This window comes from Ambystoma mexicanum, chromosome 10 (assembly GCF_040938575.1).
Source record: "Ambystoma mexicanum isolate Mex_15411 chromosome 10, UKY_AmexF1_1, whole genome shotgun sequence".
Classification (NCBI taxonomy): domain Eukaryota; kingdom Metazoa; phylum Chordata; class Amphibia; order Caudata; family Ambystomatidae; genus Ambystoma; species Ambystoma mexicanum.
In genome coordinates, this window is record NC_090932.1 from 190,632,384 (window position 1) to 190,649,316 (window position 16,933).

A 16,933-nucleotide genomic window follows, 5' to 3' on the forward strand; every position below is an offset into this window, starting at 1 on the left:
TGCACATTTTATATTTACTGAACAAATATTTTTTTTTTCTACAAAACCCAATTTGTTTCAGGTTCCTAACATTTTCCACTATGAAGTTGATCATTTTGAATTTTTTTAAATGTATCATACACGTTGGTTACATGGCAAGACAACAAGCTTTTTTGCTCTTTTTGACCTGAATGCATCTAAATAAAATTCTATTTCTGGCCACAAGATGTCCTCAATGTTGCAGTACAAATAAGCTCTTCTCCATGATACTGACTAATACAAGCTCAAGCGTGATATTTTCTATGGAAGACCACTTGTGATCATAGCCTTGATAACTGGTTTAGACAAGTTCAGTCAAGTGATTCTTGATCTGAAAAGCAACTTGTAATTTGCACAACCGATTCATTTGGGAATTCCCTGGGAGGGGGCTGAACTGCTCCAAAAGGAATCCAAATTCAGAACCAATTCAAGCTAAACAGAATGCAATGTTTCTTTTTGTAATTGTTTATTTGTACAGCGCTTATACACAAGTGAAGTACTTCAAAGCGCTTGAAGGAGGGAAGGGAGAAAGGGAATACAGTAGTCCTTCTTAGGCCTTGAGGTTTCTGAATTATCTGAGAAAAAAGTTATTTGTGTACTAGGCCTGACTGCATTTCTCCTAGTGCAAGTGAATGAAGTGTTTCAGGCGCAACCAAACTAGGGAGGGGAGACAAAGGGGGGGCAGGACAGAACTTACTATGCCTAGTAAATTGTTGTCATGCAACTGTACAGAGCAGTGCGAGGGAGGGGGTGAAACAAGTGTGCCCAGTACAGCAGCACCTTGGGGTAAGTGCAGAGAGGTTACCCCTTGGAATGTTTGCTGAAAGTGCAGTAGTGCTGAACATAGTGCAGAGGCCCGGTGGCAAGTGCAGAGACTGAAGGGGAGCCTGGAACCTGTGAGGCTCTGGTGATGAACCAGGTGACCAGTCAGCAAAAGCTGAACAGAGTTGGGGAAGAGAAAGGAGCAGTGCAGCAGGAGAGAAAAAGAGGTTAGCAGGGAAGAGAAGAGGAAGGTCTTGAGGAGTTTCTGTAACTTAAGGAGCTCCGGCTGAAGCCAGAGAGAGGCAGGGAAGCTGTTCCAGAGGGAGGCACCTGAAGGGGATAAAGATCTACCTCCAAACCTCTGCTTGGAAAAACCCCTCACCCGCAAAGAGTGGAAGGAGCGGAGGGCTCTAGAAGGAGAATATTTAGGAAGCAAGCATTGTAGATAGTGCAGGCCCTTGCCCCAAATAGATGGTGTGGGCCCTGGCCCCAGAAAGCCTTGTGGACTATGCAGAGTGTCTTGAACTTGATCCTAGCAGCCACGTGGAGCCAGTGGAGGGATTTCAGCACCGGAGAGATGCTGTCCCTGGGTTTGCGGCCAAGGAGAAGTCTTGCGGTTCTGTTCTGGATGAGTTGTAGTGGACGCAGAGTACAAGTAGGAAGATTGAGAAAGGGGCTGTTGCAGTAGTCCAGCCTAGAGACAACCAGGACTCTGGAGACAGTGAGCCTTTGGGGGGGGGGGGGTGAGAAGGTGCAGCTGGTAGTGGGACTTTTTGGAGATGTCCGAGATGTGAGAAGAGTAGGAGAGAGTCAAAAATGACACCCAGATTTTTTGCCTCACTAACAGGTGGGGGGCACAGGGCCAAGGGAGGCTGGCCATTCACAAATTGGGAAAGCGGAACAGGGGTCCCAATGAAGACTATCTGTCTTACTGGCATTGAGGCAGAGATCATTGGCAGCACACCAAGACTGATTTGTGGACAGACAGTCAGGAATGAGCGAGGAGGACTAAGAGGCGGAGGGTAGCCTGAAAGAGAGCTATGTGTCATCTGCATAACACTGAAATTTGGAGGTGCAGGCAGAGATCCTGTGGGCCAGAGGGGCCATGTAGACAATGAAGAACCAATGGGATAGGCTGGATCCCTGGGGGCACCACAAGTAGAGAGAGGGATGGAGGAGAGAAAGGGTCCTTCATTTCTTCAGTGTTTCTTCATTGGTGCTTGCATAATTTTACTTTTAGCATTATTTTACATGAAGAAATTGCAAGTGTATTTTTTTTCCTCTTTACATGATATCTGGAATATGATAACATAGTGGAGATTCTGGGATTATCCTAAGTTTTAAGTCTCCAAAATAAAGTGAACCTAAGTGGAGTTCTTTTGCTGGTAATGGCATTCCAAATGCTTTCGCCACGACACCTTTTGGATCAAACAATTTTCCTATTTTGTGTTCCCAGTGCTGTCTTTCAGTTAAGCAAATGGGGGCCAGATATGTTTTATTTATTTAACATGGCATGTTCCTTTAGCACCTCTAGCATTACATTGAGGTGGTCTCCAAGTCCTCACGATGGGCTCAGTCCATTACAGAATGCAACACCTATTGTCGTTTGTATTCAAGCAGTATTGCTCCAGATGGTGGAGTCCCATGTGCCACATTAGAAAGAAAGCGCAGAGCTTTTCAGGATCAGTTTGCTGTAGAGAGATCATCCTAAGTTTCATTTATTTCCACAATTCCGACTCCTCCCCATATCCCACCCCAATGTCTCCCAGTTTTCTCTGCCCCTCTGCAAAAATCTCTTGAGCAATTCTTTTAAATAAAACACACAAAATAGAACTGAGTGCCATACGATGGTACCACCAGAAGAAAGCATAATGAGGGGGCATTTTAAAAACTGGTGGTATTTCAAATACCACATGTTTGTACTGTTACTGCCATACTGCTAATGAGGCTCTTGGAGCGATTGTACTGGCTTTAGAGAACAGGTGGTGTTCCTTTTATGGAGGGGCTCTTAAATGGGTTTGCATTTTAGTTCTGATATTAAAGAAATGTGACAAATGGACCATAAGTGTTACAATGTTCCTTGAAGAATTGCGATTGTGTTCTTTATTGCTTCCTGCATATTTATACAGGAGGGTTTTGGTACCAACAGGTAGTTTGTTCCTTGTCTAGCTCTGTTTTACTTGCATCATTAGCCAGTTATTATTTGTGATTGGCTACTGAGTTTCCCCTAAATAGAATTAAGCGTCCTAGAAATCATTTGGTAGTGTATGGAGTGGGGCTTTCTTTATGCATTTAGTTATAGGCTAATGTCCAATGCTGGGTTCCAATATGTGTGATGGGGTGGATTTGGGCAGTTTCTGTTTTTTCTTTCAGGAGATCAGACGGTTCCAGGTTGACCCTGTCACCTTAGATTTAATTTCTCTAGTGGAACACCTCCCCTTCCTTTGCATGGTCTTTTATATATTTAATGAAGATCGATTTTATATTGGTATTTATGACTTTAATAATCCCCCCTACCCTCTTAGTGTTTTCAATGCGAGTTCTCGATCGAATCAAACTTGAATAAGAGAATGCCCTTTTTGAGCTTTGTCATAAAAAAATGGGCATTTTAACAGCACATTACATGATCATAGATTTCTTTGCTCATTTAAAGCTTCTTGTCCTTGCAATGGAAGGGGTGATTGCAGGTGTGCCTGCTGAAGTGTGCCAAGTTGTTGTGTGCCTTTCTTTACAAAAGTGTGATTCCATTTGTCTGTAAGAAAGAGGGCAACTTCACGCTACATCTTGTTAGATTGCAGTCAAACAAAATCCAACGTGCGAATCAGTGCTGAAAAATTGATCAGTTAACGAATTCCTGACTGACAAACCTCCCCTGTCTTTGGACATGTGTGCTAAGAAACAGCCCACTCCATAAAGAGTGGGAAAGGTGCCTGTTCAAAACACTGCCATCGCTTTCTCCGACTTTGACCTCTTATGATCTACATATGCTGAGGACCATAGTGACTTGGAGAGGTTGGGTAGGCTGTGGAATAGCTTCTCGTTGACCCTAGAAAAACAGAACGTATTTTAAAAAGTAGCAGGGCACATGTCCTGGACATGCATACACACAGAAATACCACTTGCTACTGGGTCAGTGTATACTGCCCTTACACGCGGGCACGCACACTGCATCCCTTGCACACACACTCGCACACTATGAAACCTAAACAAAGGCTATACAATGCTGACCCTTACATAGAAGTGTAATGTGAAACAATTAAGTGATAGAAGACTGACTCATCTGCTGCAAGTTATCATTGTCTGTGACAGATTTAGGAAAGCCTCACAATGTTAGAAAACATGGTTAGCAGCATTCACTCCAGCAAGATGTGTAAGCAACATACAAAGCAGAGGCTGGGTGGAATATTTTGTTTTCGCACCGGCCCAGGGCCCAGCTTTAAGTCACAGTCCCTGTTGAATCGTTACTATAAGTACTACAGTCCAGTAAAATAATTCGTTTTGGGAGAGGGTAAAGGGTCAGCCCTGCAAACTGGTTGCAGGAGGGTAGATGGTACACCTGTACTCGCCGGTTTCATGGTACATGGTGATGCTTAGACGGTCTTCCAGAAGTGAGAAAGCATTGTCTGGTCTTACACGTGGCTCAAGGCGTGGCTGTAAGTCATAGGTGACCTATTTCCATCAGAAGAGGCATATACCAGCGTTTCACATGAAATTACTTGATTGGTTAGGTGGCTTGTCCATCAGTGGCCTCGCTCTCATTTGGGTGGCTATCAGTCCCTTCCCTGAAAACAGGGTAAAACTCTGACAGAGGTTCCATCAGGACAAATGGAAGAAGTCTGTTTTGCTGGTGATTTCTCCTCCCATAGTGCATACAATCTCAAGTTTAGTTTCTTTGTTGCTCTGAGAGGGGTGCCTGCACAGGTCATATCACAATGAAACTAGCAGCAGCCTGCATCTTAGTTCCTGGCTTTTCCAGAGGGACAATGTCTTGAACGAGTCACAAAGCACTCCCAGTCCATGCCTATTTATCTCCCATTTCAAGAATCGTTAGTTCAACATGCTCTTTAGCCTTTTTTGGCTAGTCACACCATTCATGGAGCTCCTGGCAGTCTGTTTCTCGTGTAGGTGGGCATGTGATCCATCCTGTAGCCACTTAAATTCTTCCTAGAGGAAGACTGAGACGCTACCATCCTGCTAGTGGGTAGCCGTGTGTGGTGCTGGAGATTCTCTTCACGCAGAACTGTTGAAGAGAAGGCAGAACTGAGAGGAAGTAATTTTTTCACCAGAACCAATGAAGACCAGGATGAGGCCAAAGTAATCCGGCCCACCGGATGTTTGACACATACCTGGTAGAGAGAGCAGGAAAGAATGTGAGAGAGAGGAGGGGAGGGATAATGCCATAGGCCGACACATGCAAGCCGCAAAGAAAGAGATGTCTGAAGCACTTTGGAGAGCCGCCAGAGAGCTAGTTGGCGTGATGCCCTGGGTACATTCAGTCTATGGGTCCAATTCTCAAAATCTTTTTTTGGTTCAAGTGATGGTATGGTGTCTTGAACAAATAGTCTGCAGGATTCACAAAGGGGTTCTGCTCTTTCTTTTCACCTATTTGCACAATTGCGCTCGGAAAGAGGTGTTTCTCCACATTGAAAAACACATTACAAATGCACTACTAGTATGCTTGTTGCTCTGTGCAGAAAATCAGCCTGTTTCTCTGCTATTTTTTGGGGTTTTGTTTTTAGCAGGACAGCAGTGTTATGAATGGCTGCTGTCCCACTTGTTTGTAGCCCTCAAACAGAAGGCTGAAATGCCTTTTATTTTAGGCATTTCACAATTACCGCAACCGTCAAAGCCATTAACGCAACCGTCGAAGCCATCAACGTCCACGTTGACAATTTCGGCACCTGTGACAACAAATGTCAACTGCGGTTGAAACAACATACTCCTTTACCATGTTCAGAATTCTTCAAATCCTTGTCTTCCAATTATGAAGATGCAGAGGAATCCTCTGATGAAAGGCCTTTTTGGTTACAATTGAACGCCAGCACTGATAACGGAGGATTCGCGTATGAAAAACTTGCAAGAATGCCTTCATGAGGCTAGTGGAATTTACACCTCTCCAGAGGTTGAATTTGGAAGAGCAGACCCTGGTGACCACGCTGGGGTAACATACAGGCAGCGTATGTTGGTCTAGACCTAAATCTGTTTTTGAACAGGATGATCATACGGACATATTGGACAGGGGCCACAGGGGGATCCAATTGTTTCTTTTCATCAAGCCTTACAAAGGGTAGTGGCTTCTAACTGGGAGACAACAGAGGTTATTCCAGCTGTAAATAAAAAGCTGATGGCTAAGTACAGAGTTTCTACCTCTGACCCTTTTTAGCTCTCCAAGCACCCAACACCAGAAAGCCTGGTAGTTCAGGCGGCCACGTCCACGAGTAGGCAAAATGCCTATCCTACAATAGCTCAGCACAGAGACGACAAACGTTATGACGCCATGGCCAAAACGCTTTTCCCGGCCAGCAGTATGGCCGTGAAGTCGGGCAATGCTACGTGCACGCTAGCGAGGTTCACGCACACCTTTTGGGAGTGCATTTCTATGGCGGCTGACCATATCCCTGAAGGGGAGGAGTGAGACGGATTCCTTAACATTGTCAAGGATGGGAAAGACGCAATGTGCGAATCCCTCCAGACTGGTCTTGACTCTGTTGACAGTATCGGCAGAGCTATGGCGGCTGGTACACTGATGCGCAGATTTGTGTGGTTGTGAAGTCAGGATTTGCCCCAGATGTACAATCCAGGCTTCTCAACATGCCCTTTGACGGCACGCATTTATTTGGGAACAAAGCTGATGAAAGTTTGGAGAAGCTGCAAACTTTCAAGGCGGCGGCCAAATCTCCTAGAGCTGCAATAAGATAAACTCCCTGGAGGGGTAGGTCCTTTTGCCGTTACTCCACATTTGGAAGAGGCAGAGGACAGCCGGCTAAAAGAGGACAAAGACGATTCTAAGACCGCAACAGCCACTGCGTCAGCCGCTCCAAAACCTCTCTGAGGCCTTCGTTCACAAGATTGCAGTAGGAGGCAGGTTGTCACAGCATCTGACAGATGGCAGGCTATTACTTCAGATGCTTCAGCAGTGGAAACAGTTGCCCAAGGTTACTGCCTACCTTTCCTGCAAAAACCTCACAAGGTTCCAGATTTTTTCTCTGCTAGAGAAAGGTGCTATAGAACAAGCACCTGTAGCTGAGGAACAAGGGTTGGTATACCCCGTATTTTCTAATCCCCAAGAAGGACGGAGGATTGAGACCCATCTTGGACTTCAGAGACTTGAACAAGTTCCTCAGGAAGGACAAGTTCAAGGTGGTAACTTTCTCAGATTCTTCAGGCCCTCCAGCTTCAGGATTGGATGGTATCATTGGACCTTCAGGGTGCTTACTTTCTTGTTCCGATCTATCTCAAGCACAGACAGTACCTGAGGTTTGCTGTTGGCGGTTCTCATTATCAGTTTCGGGTTCTACCATTTGGGATAACCTCTGCCCCGGGGGTTTTCACCAAGCTAATGGCGGTTGTGGCAGCGAGTCTCAGGAGAGGGGGGGGATTCACGCCTAACCCTACCTGGATGATTGGCTGATCAAGGGCAGTTCCCCGGAACAGGCCCTGGAACATCTCAGCTCCACCTCTCACTCCCTTCACAGACTGGGCTTTTCCCTCAACTTCAAGAATGCCATCACAGACTCCAATTCTTCGGAGCAGTCCTGGATGCATCCCTAGGAAAAGCCTTGCCACCAGAGGTGAGGGCTCATGACATTCTGCAGATGGTGACCAAATTCCAGAATGCCCAACATCTACCACCCTTTGATTTTCTGCAGTTCTCGGCCTCATGGCATCCTGAATTGTTCTGGTGCCAGTCTCGCCTGAGAATGAGATCTCTCCAGTGGGCTTTCGGGACCCAGTGATCACAATTGTCAGGAAGGATGTAAGATCTCCTACAAATCCCAAAAAGAGTATCACTGGATTTTCAGTGGTGGGCCTGTCGGGAGAACATCTTGAAGGGAGAACCCTTTTGGCAACCATGGCCGTAGATAACAGTAGTGACAGACGCCTCACTAACTGGTTGGGGAGCCCATGCCGATGATTTGACCATCAGCAGTGGTTGGTCTCCATTAGAGTCCAAACTACAAATCCACCTTTTAGATCAGACTAGTGCTGAAGGCCTTTTTGCCCTCTGTACAGGGAAAGAATGACCTGATCATGAACACAGTGACCAGGTACTACCTCAACAAGAGGTTCTGTAGGGTCACTACCACTGTGCAGAGAGGCAATGCAGCTCCGGTTCTGGGCAATACAAGTAATCTCTGTCAGCAGTTCACCTAGCTGGAGAGAATAACATGACAGCAGATGCTCTGAGCAAGCAGAGCAGCCTACCACGAGTGGGAGCTAGCTCAAAGTCCTTCAAGAGATCTTCACCCTTTGGGGAACCCTCAAGTGGATCTGTTCGTGACCGGTGCCAACCGGAAGTGTGAGCTGTCATTCCTCTGTGATCGGGAGGTTGAGAAAGTTCAGGAAATCCATGACCCTAGTGGCCCTGCATTTGGTCAGGAGGACATGGTACCTCACCTTTTGGACATGTCCATCTACCCCCCCGATACTTCTCGTGAGAAGGTCGGGTTCTCCATCCGGATATCCAGACTCTCTGCCTTCACGCATGGTTTCTGAGAGGCTGAGATACAAAGATTGGGACCAACCGGACGACGTAATGGAGGTTTTGCTTTCGACCAGAAGGCCAGCAACCAAATCTTTGTGCCACTGACGCAGGTTCTGCAGCTGGTGTAGAGAGAAGAATGTTGACCTTTCATTTAATACACCAATGGTGTTGTCCTTTCTATTACATCTGGCAAATCTGGGGCTCCAGATTGGTGCCATCAAGGGATTATCTGGCAGGGCTTTCTGTTTTTAAGCGCACTTCAGAGAGTCTCCTATTTTAAGATTCCTCTAATAGTACAATTCTTAAAGGGACTGACTAATGTTTTCCCTCCAGGAACGTTTCAATTCCCACTGTAGGATCTCACCTTGATGTAAACTTTTTGATGGTAGCTCCTTTCGTTCCTTTACACTCTTCCCTTAAGACAGTTAACTCTGAAACGTTTTTTTATTGGCAATTTCATCATCCCGAATGGTGAGTGAGCTACAGGCTTTATCCTGCAAGCCTCCTCATACCGTCTTTTATAAAGACAGAGTGGTACTGAAGGTGAAGCCTAATTTTCTCCCCAAAATTGTCTTAAGTTTAACATTACTCAGAAGATAATGTTACCATCTTTTTATCCTCCACATCCTGTGAAGGAAGAGGAAAGACTTCACAGGCTTGACCCTAGACGTGCACTGAGCTTTTGCATCTCCAGATTGGTGAAATTACAGCAGGATGACAAGTTGTTTGTGGGCTATTCAGGTCACAAACTGGACTGCCCATTACCAAGACAACTATATCCAGATGGATTATACTAACTATATCAGAATGCTACAAACTGGCAGGTAAAGATCCTCCAGAACACTGAACAGCTAATTCGACCAGGGGCATTGCAACTTCGTCTGCCTTGCAGAGGGGTGTTCCGATAAAGATGTATGTGTAGCTGGCACATGGTCGTCTGTGCACACCTTTACTAAACATTACAGTTTAGACTCAGTTTAGACTCTTCCTCAGGCCAAGATTCCACTTTTGGGAAAGAAGTGTTGCATTCAGTACATGCACAACCATGAAATTCTCAAGCCATACTAATTTTTACTCCCACCTCCAAATTACTTAAACTGCCTTGGGAGTGTATCAAAGATGAGGACTACATGGGATGACACAATTCATTTGAAGAACAAGTTACTTACCCCTGATAACATTTTTTTCCACTGGATGTTCCTCCCATGTATTCCTTATCGCCCCTCCCAGCCTACCCCACAGTAAAATTTCCTTGCTGTTGCAGCCTACGCTCTCTCAGGGGGAGTAACCGTGGAACACAAGGTAATGCTCCATTAGTAAAAACGGAACTGATACCAACGGGCACTGCGCGTGCTACATATACTTGCGGTGACGTCGAGACAGAGGCCTCTGAGGGACATCGACTCGACCTGCATAGACGCACAGCGCCCCCTGCTGGGAAAAGAATATTCCAAAGCAGCATAGCTGGGATATTGTAAATATCAAAGATGAGGACTATGTGGGAGGAACATCCAGTCGAAAGAACATTACCAGGGGTAAGTAACTTGTTCTTCATGAACATACATTGCATGCTGGGATATTGAGTCTAGATTACCACCATAAACTGAGAGTGACCAGTGTGGACCACCTCTTGCTTGTTTGAACACTGAACCCAGATTCCCAGCATAAACTGAGAAAGAAAATTGTTGAACTATTTATTATATCCTGGGATAATGAGGGCACATTTTCGAGTTCAAACTGAGACAATAACTGGACAACTACTTTCTTTGAAATTTAATCCAAATTCCCAGGACAAACTAAGAAAGCCAAGCCTGACAACCTCCCCGTTTGAGATAATAAAGATCGCTACACAGTTTGTTACCCCAAGTATGCCGCACCTTTCAAGGTGTGTAAAATGTTGTGCCTGGAATTCCCTGATCAGTTTTGTAAACATGTTTGGAAAAGAACTTCACATGCTTTTTAAGTATATCTAACTTTAACACTTGCCAAGGAATCCCACCCTGTAAAGATACATGCCAGTTAGAGCTGTTAAAAGGTAGGCTTAATGAATTACTTCAAGAAATGGGTGAATATGCCTGAATTCCTTCTGCTTAACTAACCTCAAACCTTGGGCACTGCTCATATGGGAAAAAAAGATAGTACATCCAGAGGAATAGGCAGAGTGGCTCCTAGGTGACCCTCAACCCTTTAGGGTAGCTCTGTCAGGTTCTGCGCTATAAGAAGGGGTGCTTGGATGGCTCGGGGTGGGAGGTGGGTTTACTGTTTGACAAGGTCATATGCTCACTGTTTGTTCTTATCCTTGCAGGTGGAACTGGACTTTGAACGGGAGTATGGACGACTTCAGCAGTAAGTCTTATCAGGGGATTTAGCTGACAGTGGGTTGGTAGGCTAATGGTAGTCGCCCCCTATTATGAAAGACTTTCTTTTTGCTGCTTTCCTTCCTTAGACTTCTATGGAACACCTTCTTTTTGCATTGTTTAGACTCCTGTCCTGACTTTTTGGAGGTCAGTAAAACCTTCTGCTTTACTTCGTCTTTTTGCTCATTCTTACAAGGAAACGGATTAAGACTTATCAGTACTGAGAGACTGTCTTAGTGAATTTCTTGTTTTGTTACAATTAAACACACCACCTCAAAATGGGATTTCTGGGATACTTGCTATCCTCACAGCTTTTTCTATAATGTTCTGGTTACTTTTGCAATGGTGCCTAGGATGGGCTAGTGGCAGTGGATATTTTTGTACCCTGTTTTATACTTTTTACTTGTGCACTTTTGCATTTAGAGCAAAGGGATACTAAAGGTGGCTAGCACCCTTAGATGGCCCTGGTAGAGGGTCTTTGCTTGTCCTGTGGCCATCTTGTTCTTTGGTCTTCTTCCTGCCTTCGCAGGTCCTAAAATTCCATACATGGAATGCCCTTTCCCAGGCAAAGGGGCAATGTGTGTTTGTGTGAGCCCGCATGTGTGGGCTGGGACTGTCTGGTTCCAGTACACATCCAGGTGCCTGAATGTCTGTTACTGGGCAGATTTGGATAGCCACTGTCTGCCTGTCTGTCTGCCTGTCTGCCTGTCTGTTTGTCTGTTTGTTTGGTGCAGATTCTTACCATTGGTGTCCTTGGGCAAGCTCCCAGCCCAAATCTTGGATAAAAGAAGGGCTCCTGCAACCATTCGACAGATCACTATTGGACCCATGTCCTCTACAAAGGAAAGAAGCCCGTTTATAAACCCAAGGGCGACGCCTACAGCTGACCAGCACCAACTCGAGTGAAGTCCTGGTGAAGCCCTACTCCTCTGCCTGGTCTCTAGAAAACCTTCATGGGCGCTTCGACCCCTGGGCTGGTGGGGGCCTTTGGAATTACACCTGGACCAACCGGTGGACTGACCAGCTCTCTTTTCTGGGCTACCTCGCTTCAGCCGTTGCTCTTCTGAGAGCATCCTTGGAAGTTGGTGAATCTTCAACTTGTACAACAATACACCTGCTCCCACATTTTCACCCTTCTTGCATCAAAATAAACTGTGCAGGACCTGCTCCTCCCTTTTCGCTGCCTGACCGCATTGACTGTTGGAATCAGTTTTCTTTGCTTCCTGGAGGTGCTGTATGGTTGCCTCTGCATCGCAAAAGTCTTCATCTTTTCTTTGGGAGTTCAGCTAAAAGGTGCCTGGCACTAATCCCTAAGCACTGTGACCGATCAAAACAAAATTCTACATCAGAAAGCGACCCCTGGGCCTTCCTCCACCAGACCAAGCATGGAAGACTGTGTCCTCAACAGATTCCAGATCCTCCGCTGTGGTCTCTGGAGAAATCTGAGTCAGGGGGGAAAGTCCACATGCCTGTTTCTGTCCCCCTCTCACCTCCCCTGTTCTCCATAGGGTGTTGTGGGTGTAAAGTCCTGTCCCTAAACTACTCTTCCCTGACATATGTCGGTGGAGGCCTGGTCAAGGATCCATTCTTGGGCCTATCCTATGGACTGTATTGAGCTTGTTTATTTACCTGAACTTTACTTACCTTTTTGACTTTGTGACCATAACCACTTGCATTGCCCAAATCTCTTAATAAACCAACCTATGAAGTATAACTTTGGAACTGGTGACTTTAGGACACAAGGCCCAAGACCATCTTGGGGTTAGACTCATTAAGTATTAGGGGAGCTCTTCAGTGGTTACTTGTTTAAACTGAATTTCATACATACAAGTACTTCTGTGTCTCACTGATTATTGGAGTATGCTTTCTTTGTTCTCCACATGGTGAATGTATAGATCTGTGCTTAATGTGTATTTTAAAGGCCCAATAAATACATAATTGACATTTTTTTGTCCTTCCCTGTCTAACTTGAAACATTTGTGGTGGTCTGTGTGTACTCATTGTAGCCCTGCACCTCTCTCACAGCCCTCCTGAGACTAAGCCGTGCCACTCTGCTACCATACCTTGATTGGTTTTGGCTAGTCATCAGTGCCTCCCTGTTCACCATAAATAGAGTGGTATCCGAAAATCCTCCCCCCACCTTAACACACCCAAGCCATTCACACTTGGGATTTTAATGTTTAAGGTTTCCTTGCTTGTTCTGCCTTTCAACTCATCCATATGTTACAAGTGGTTAGAAAATATTATTTGAAAAACAGCTCCCTCCTTAGTTTTTAAAGACTATTTTCTAATATAGCTTTCACGCCCCAGCTGGGGGGGCAGACATGGGCTTTAACGGCCCGCCTGCCTGAGCTTTGGTAGGCCTGAGCGAAACAAGGGCCTCAGCTCAGGCAGACCAGCTTTCAAGCCTTTTGCTATCTGCACCCTGGGATTTATCGAGGTGTGTATCTTTTTTTTTCTTTTCTATTCCTCATTTGATAGGAAATCAGTTCTGCGCGAGACCATCTCCCGTTGCAGAAATAAAAGTAAATAAATGCCTGCTGCCTTCGAAATGGAAAAGGGACTAGTGCCCTTTTGTGGATGACAGTGGCAATGGAAAACATGTTCCAAAATGGCCACCGTCCGAAAAGGGACCTAGTCCCTTTTCCATTTCAAGGGCAGCCTGACGGGAGGAGATCGGGGACTGGAGGGCAAGGCTTCGGTCCTGCAGGTAAGTTGGGGTGGGGAGGAAGAGCAATCTGTTGATTTGGGTGTGTGGGGGGGGTGTAAACTGCTAGGTAAAATAGAAAGGAGGAAGATTTGTGAAAGTTTGGGTGCATGGTGTTCCATTAAGCCTGGAACAAGAATGAATTGTGCAGAAAAATGAGTCTGTTCAAAGGTACCTGTAGAGAAGGGGACTTTGACTTGAGGGCAGATTTAATAAAGAATATTACAAATTGCATTGTATGGCTGTGTGATGGATTTGAGATGTGGACAATTTCTTATTGTATGTTGTCTGGTATTTTGTACCTTTTTTACAGCCTGTTCTCTTGAGAGTATATGTAGCCTTGACTCCTGGCACATTGGCCTTTGAGGGTCCGGCATATACCCTCTGGAACAAGGATTCTGTTTCAGAGGCTTATCAATGGCTTGCAATTGCATCCATGTATAACAATCAAAAGAAGCATTCTGGTTTGTGTCCAGTAACCTGACCTTTGCACTGCCCTCTGCTCTAAACGTGTATGTAAATGTACACAGGAAAATAATAAAGCTGCCATATTTACAAGATTTTCATGCGTAAAAAAAGCTGTGTACGCACCTTAATTGGAGGCCTGCCCATATGGTTGCAATGCACAGGGCCTTCTGCATCAACCCCCACATGCAAAACATCAGTCACAGATGCCAGTTGCTCCTGAACCTATCCTATCCTCTAATCCTATCCCCAATAACATGCCCATTCCCTTTTCTACCAGAGCCATGCGAGTGTCTGGATACTGCCCTTCGGTGGTATCAGTGTGCGGTATAAATCAACATAACTTAACATACCTTAACTTGCTTCCTAGCCAGAATCTGGATAAGGGGACTCCTCCTGCAGACATTCTTCAGATCTACATTGGAGCAAAGAATTCTATGACAAGAGAATCCCACTGACCGCCTGAGCACGACATCTGCAGTGGACCAGCATCCTCTCCAGTCTACTCTTTTACAAGATCTCTGATGACCTTCATCTGTGTTTCAGCCCTTGGACTAGTGGGACCAATTAGTCTCTTCTTCCTGGTCAGATCTAGGAGCTAAGCACCTATCTCTGCCATGAGGACATATGCCTTCAGACGGTTGGCATGAAAGACTCCAGGGGCCTCCTTGGGGTTGCTAAAGTCAACCAAATAATTCACCTCTCCAAGCTTGCTAGTTTGGAGTGGCCTCCACCATGTGAATCTTTTGGTCATACCAGTGTTTCACCAGGGCTTGTCCAGCTTTCACATTCTCTCTGGCTTCAGACTTCATTAGTGCCATCCTTTTTCTCAGGCCTAGCATATAGTGTTCACTGGCTTGGAAAGTGGAGAAGCCTCCATGCCTTCATTAATCGGAGCCGAAGGGCCTCTGACCTGGTGTCCATAGACGCTCAAAGGGGCTGAAGACCACTCCTGGTGGTGGTGCTTCTCTATAAGCAAATAGAAGGCGTGGCAGTAGAAGGTCCCACGTTGTGCCACAGGATTCTTCCAAAGCTTCCATCAAGCTCTTCAAAGTTCTGTTAAAAGGCTCTACCAATCCATTGGTTTGTGGATGGTAAACTGTTAAGAACTAGTAGGATACCACCCAGCTTTTCCACATGGCTTGCATGCAGGGGTACATAAAGTTGGTCCCCCTGTCAGATATCACCTTCTTAGGAAATCCTACTCTGGTTAAAACATTTTTTTTTTTTAAAAAAAACTTAGTAGAGCCTTGGCAGTTTTCATGGAAATTTCTTCAGGGTACCATGTGGGATGGTCCACTTCAACCAAAATAAATATTGTCTGGGGAAGTGGGAGGTTCTATTGGAACAACAATGTCAAACCCAACCCTCTCAAAAGGAGTTCCCACAACTGGGAGAGGCAGGAACGGTGCCACATTCTTGGAACCCCTTTTGCCGGACAACTTTCAGGTGTGGCAAATTCTGCAGCGTGTGTCTACTGAAGCACCCATCTGGGGCCAGTAGAAGTACAGTGAGAGCCTTTACTTGGTGTTCTTGGTACTGTAAGGGAGGCATGGTATCACAAGTAGACACTGACACGAGTTTTAAGCTTCAAACCCTATATTGTTAAATTCAAGTGGTTTGGAAAAACAGCTGCCTGGCCCTATTACTAAGATGGAAGTAATCCCGACCACCAAATAATCAAGAAATAGTCCTAGTCAAACAATAAAGGCCTATACTAACAAAAACCTAATGCCTGCCTTAACTCTAATACACTCCAATGTGATATAGGGATATGTATCTACAAAAGGAAAGTCGGTGGTGAAGCATAATGTCAGAATGGCAAAATAAATCAGGATTAATTCTCCTACCCACGTTGTATAGCACGTGGTTAAGTGGAACACTTGATGGATGGACCCACTTTGGCTTGCGAACACAGGCGGCTGGCTCTGTCCTCCAGTTCTTGGCCATTTGAGTCACAACTTCACAGGTTTAACCTCTTGGGTTCCTCTCGCCCAAGTCCAGGTCATCCTTCAAGTTTCTACACCATTTCAGCAAAACAGTTTTTAAGTATTGTATTTTGTCACATTTTATTACAGATTCCCCTCAATCAGGCTCAAACCTTTTCTCCTTGGTGGGGTTCCCTTCCCCAAGCTTTCTTCACATTCCACACTATAGGCTCCCCTCAGTCGGGCTCAAACCTCCTTTTGTGTTTTTGATTTCACTGTCGAAGACTTTCGAAAATGGGAGGATTTGTGCCCTCCCCTCCGCATGACCACTTCAACCCTCCTTTCTTTATTTACTTCCACGTTACATATTTTCCTTCAGTTTCAATGTCTTTTAGGAAATTTATGACTTGCTTTTCAAACGGCTCTCCCTCAGTTGGGCTCGGACCCTTTCTTTACTTTCACACACGGGTCTCCCTCGGTCGGGCTCGGACACTCCTTTAGCTCCCCTGGCAAATTCAACAAAACAAAGTTCAACCGTTATTGAGCTTTTCACTTAATGGTCCTTTTCTTACGCTTCCCGATGCCTCTGCTGCTTTAAAAGATTTCACAAGATTTTCGATTGGGCAATCCCATCACTTCGCCGGACCACTCTGCTACTTTGTATTTCATATTCATAGTTCTTAATAATGGATTCACTTTCTCTCGCAGCTTATCGGTGCTTGCATAACCTTCATCCCTGGTAACCTTGTAGCACAGGACTTCCAGCTGGGCTGTCTTGTGCTATCCTCACAGCCTTTCTGAAATAACAAACAAAATAGCAATCTCTCGCTGGGGGTGGGAGGAGGGTGAGGGGGGTGTCCCTGGCTTCTTGCCCCTTCGGATTAACCCCTCGGTTTGTCGCTCTTGTTTGCCTGGTTTCACATTGCCCTGGAGGGTCTGCTCCTTTTCGTGCACCGCCTTGCTCAGATCTCCTCTTCCTCAGCTCAGTATT

At 45.5% G+C, this 16,933-nt stretch overlaps 1 protein-coding gene across 3 annotated transcripts in view; it reads left to right on the forward strand.

Annotated features, from left to right (window-relative positions):
• The window catches only part of BIN3 (bridging integrator 3), a 381,110-nt gene that overhangs the window by 165,725 nt on the left and 198,452 nt on the right, over positions 1–16,933 (forward strand). For all 3 annotated transcript variants that reach the window (XM_069617695.1, XM_069617696.1, XM_069617697.1), the window contains one exon: positions 10,791–10,831. In XM_069617695.1, coding sequence (XP_069473796.1) covers positions 10,791–10,831 — 41 coding nt within the window. The remainder of the gene's footprint in view (positions 1–10,790; positions 10,832–16,933) is intronic.